This window comes from Coffea arabica, chromosome 6c (genome assembly GCF_036785885.1).
Source record: "Coffea arabica cultivar ET-39 chromosome 6c, Coffea Arabica ET-39 HiFi, whole genome shotgun sequence".
NCBI classification, from domain to species: Eukaryota; Viridiplantae; Streptophyta; class Magnoliopsida; order Gentianales; family Rubiaceae; genus Coffea; species Coffea arabica.
This window is the reverse complement of record NC_092320.1, coordinates 59202661-59207109: the sequence shown is the minus strand read 5'-3', so window position 1 is coordinate 59207109 and position 4449 is coordinate 59202661. Positions and strand designations below refer to the sequence as shown.

Below are 4449 nucleotides of genomic sequence, written 5' to 3'. Positions count from 1 at the left end.
TAACGGCCCAATTATTTTTCTTATGTTCCGCTGCGCTTGCCGTTTTAATAAGGGATTTCTTACCGTGTTCTTCAATAAAGTTTTTCGTTTTATTAATGATCGTACATCATACGGCTGTTAATATTCACAGCTACGGGATAACCGCAGAGGCTCTCCCAAACTATATACAACATCAGAGCATTCTCCTTTACATTACTGTAACGACCATCAGTCAAATTCCCGTAATCCTTAAATTTAGTCACGAATTTATTCTTCCCGAAGAATGCAATGTATCGATCAATCGATATCCTGCTGCCATCGTTGCAGCCCTTCACGATGATCTTCTCCCTCATCAGCACTCTAAAGCGGCTGAGCATGTCATTCCGAACGTGAAGATCCACTTTGGATCCATGATTTCCCGTGACCTCACCGAATACGTCCTGGTGGCCCGTCGACGGCATATTGGGCATATCCAATACTAGGGATACTTTGTATTGGGGCGAGTGACGTCATCAGGTTGGGGTGAGCTTCAGGATGCCGAGAGCATCTTCTTCCTTCTTCATAAACGCGAAGAACATATTGCTCACCTATCCCAGGTGTGTTCTTCCCAAACAACAAGCATTAGATGAAATTAGGAACCTCCAGTTCCCTATTTCCCCCATTTACATACGGGTTGCTCAAGAAACACACGAAAATGGTTCTTCTCATCTACATTGTCTGATCCAATTCGAAGGCAAATTTCTCACTGCATCTGCGAGATTCTTCGATATCAAATCTCCCATTGCAAATTCGATGTTCCATCCGAATGTTCAAGGTGCCAGGAATTCATCAGCAGTTAGGGATTACATATCCAAATATGGTGATTTCGTCGAATGGGGAGAGTTCCGGTCAGATGGCCGGACCAGATTCTCATCTGGCAAAACAGATGACGTATATGCCGCTGCGCTTGCCGGGAAAGATAAGGGCATGGCCCTCAATATTATCAAGAGGGGCGATCCTCGATCGTTCATTATTCATTACAACAAGTTGTCCAGCAATCTGGATAGAATATTCCAGAAGCCACCAGAACCATACGTGGCTCGTTTCCAACAGTTTGAATGCGTTCCTTCGTTCTTGACCCATTGGGCCGATACAAATGTTACTGGGCCTGGTAATAGGCCACACAGGCCCATGTCCATAATAATAAAAGGCCCAAGTCGAACTGGTAAAACATGCTGGGCTAGAAGTCTCAATTCTCAGGCCCACAATTACTACGCAGGCCATATTGATCTGGCCCATCACTCTGATGATGCATGGTACAACGTCATAAATGACGTAAATCCTCAATTTCTCAAACACTGGAAAGAATTCCTGGGTGCACAACGAGATTGGTCGTCCAATTGCAAATATGCCAAACCCAGGAAAATCAAAGGGGGAATTCCATCAATTGTGTTCTGCAATCCTGGTCTCAATTCTTCATATGACGTCTACTTAAGTGCACCAGACCGCCAGGATCTCTTCAACTGGACTAAGCAGAATGCGGCATTCTTCTTCCTGCAACAACCTCTCTTTGCACTCACAAACCAAGAGCAGGCACCAATTGTCCAAGAAGTTGAAGAATTGGACAGCAGCAACTGAGTTCCCGTTAGACTGCACATTCAGCATTTCTTGATCAGATGGGTCTTTCAAATGTTAACTGGACCGTGTAATTTCCAGTGGGCCTCTCTCTAGGCCCAGGTCAATTTTATCGAAAATATTCTCAACTTCTTGATCCAGTGGGCCGTTAACACTGGCATTGGACCTCGCACCAGGCCCAATAAATAATTTATCAATGTATGGCACAAAATGTAATATCCCAATATGTCACCATTAATATTAGGGTCAGGGCTGTCGTATTTGTATGCATATTGTTTAAGGATGAAATGAATTGAAGCATTTTATTTCCTTCCTGCGCATCTATTACACGTGTCACTGCTGCATTGAATCCCTATGTATTACATACGTACGCATGCGAGTATGCTATCCAGTACTCTACGTTGCGTTTATACGTACTTCCCTGTGCGTGTGGGTCCCACTTCATCATCCGATGGAAGGGGTTTCACCGGATCTGGGTTTCAGTCTGCTTCCTCTACCGAAGAAGGTCGGCTGCTCTCGGTGGAGCTGCCATCATCCGCGGCCTCGTCTGGATCTGACAGGGTTCCCCTGAGCTCCTCCACTGCCCTGAATAGCAGGTCCAGTTCGCGGATGAATCGATGGCTCCCCATGCGAAGTGCGAAATACATGCCGAGGACCACGACGTGCTCCATGCCGCAGTCCCTCCAGACCCTGAAGAATCCTGCCATGTCCCTCATGTTGGCCATTTTATTTCTGCTCTTCGAAACGCACCGTATCGACCAATTTCACTGGAATGGCCGTGCCCAGCAAGGAGTGCTCCCTAGGGAATTATTTCCAGAAAGCTCGTAAATGTTTTTTTTAAAAATGTTGCAAATATTTAAAATTTTGCAAATAGCTCGCGTTTGTTAAATGTGACCTCCAAAAATTGTATTTAACTTTTTTGTTAGATTTCGCATCTATAAGTATGACTTTCAGAAAATTAAATTCAAAAATGTTAGGAAAAAAATTTAAAATGATATTTACGAGTTCCATAAAAAATATAAAAGTAAATGTAAATATTGTTTGTTTTGTAGAATTTGCCTTTACTAAAATGGTGTCGGTAGTAAAATCTTATTTTAAAATCTCTACTAAAATCTTATTTTTCGGAGAAAGGTTAGAGAAATTTTGTTTAAAAATCTGTAATTAGCAGAGGAATAATGTTTTTTTTTTATTTTAAAACTTGCACGTGGCTAAAGTCATCAAATATGTGCTAAAACAAAATCAGATTAACAATAATCTTTTTAATATAATTTACTATACATGCATAATTCTTTTATAATCAAAAAAATTGGTAATTGTACGGTTGAAAATACGTTATTTTATTATAATACATTTAAATGGTGAAAAAAGTACACATGCATAGTTCTTTCTATTTCATAGATCAATGTTCTTTCTATTTTATAGATCAATGTAAAAATAGAATGAAATTGTTAACATGTAAGGTGTTGACTATTTGTTGTGAATAAAATATTAAGTGTTTTTCCTTTTGTATCAAATAAATTTTTTTGATCAAATTCTAATTTTCCTTTGTTATTAATGAATCGTATTTATTTGTTGACACCGATGAATATTAGTTATAAGAATATAATAGTTAATAGTCATTAATATATGTTACAATTTCAACTGTAATTTTAGAAATTTCATAACGCAATGTTATTTTAAAAAAATTATATAAGTTATTTTTATGAAGTGCATGTTATTTGTTTGGTAGTTGAAAAGGAAAAGGAAAAAAATTAAAGCAAAGATCTAGCGATTAAATCTTGCGTGTTTTACCTAACTTACAATTATTTGGGCTGGATTACTATTTTGATTAAAAATATAAAGCGATAATGAAGACAAAGTTATACTGCAGCAAAAACCCTAAAACCCTAAGTGCTAAAGCCGTAAAACACTAAATCATAAATCTTAGAAACCAAATCCTTGTAAACCCTAAAACATTAAATCAAGGTTGTTGGGTTTATTAATATCCATTAAAAAATATTTTTGCGGCACGATAGGATTACTATTTTCATTAAAAATCTAAAGTCCTAATCAAGGCACACTATTGTCAAACTAAAATCCTACGGCGGTCAAACCTGAAAGTACTATTCTCGTAAAACACTATTTCTTGATCTCTGAAACCGTAAAATCCTGAATCCTAAAAGCCTCAAACCCTGAGTGGTATCTCTAATGTAGTCAGTAGCAGAATCAAAGATATGATATTTTCTTTTGTCTACAACTCATTTGGTCTTCTGTTTTGTTGTAGAAGCATGTGCCACCGATTTCTGTCCCTCAAAATAGCTGGAAAAGTTGTGAGAAAGGTAAAGGAAAACAGGTGTGACACTTGCTGTAGAGAGAGACAGATCCGAGCCTCGGATCGGAAGGTTGAATATAAATCCGAGCTCGCATCATTAGGATCCGAGAACTTCCCATGATGTATCCGAGGTCGGATCTTCTGTTCTCGGATACACTCCTACAGAAGTACAGACGAGGGATCGGATCTGTCCTAGCTCTGACGGATCCGGGCTCGGATCGTTTCATTAAATTTCCAGTTTTTTTGCTTCTTTCGTTTTTCCTTCATTTTTGCTCCTAATTTCTTGTGCACTTTATCCTCTGGACTATCTTGACGTTGATTTCAGCTCGTGCATGAACTTCATATGGAATGTCCCTCACAATCTCACAAAAATAATGCATTTATCCACTCATTTAAGCAATTTAAAAAAATGGGCAAAATTGAACATTTTGGCCATTAACTTGAAAGTTTTGACAATATTTTATACAATTTTTGACAGAATTTCCCCTAAAAAATGGACAAAACTCCCTGTAAACAACCTCAAATTCAAGAAAATTAACCTTATG

At 38.5% G+C, this 4449-nt stretch overlaps 1 protein-coding gene across 1 annotated transcript; it reads left to right on the top strand.

Moving 5' to 3' along the window:
- The first annotated feature begins 513 nt into the window (after positions 1-513).
- LOC113693369 (uncharacterized) lies at positions 514-1596 on the top strand. The gene has a single exon (XM_027211920.2). The coding sequence runs from the start codon at positions 514-516 to the stop codon at positions 1594-1596; it is 1083 nt and encodes a 360-aa protein (XP_027067721.2).
- The last annotated feature ends 2853 nt before the right edge of the window (positions 1597-4449 follow it).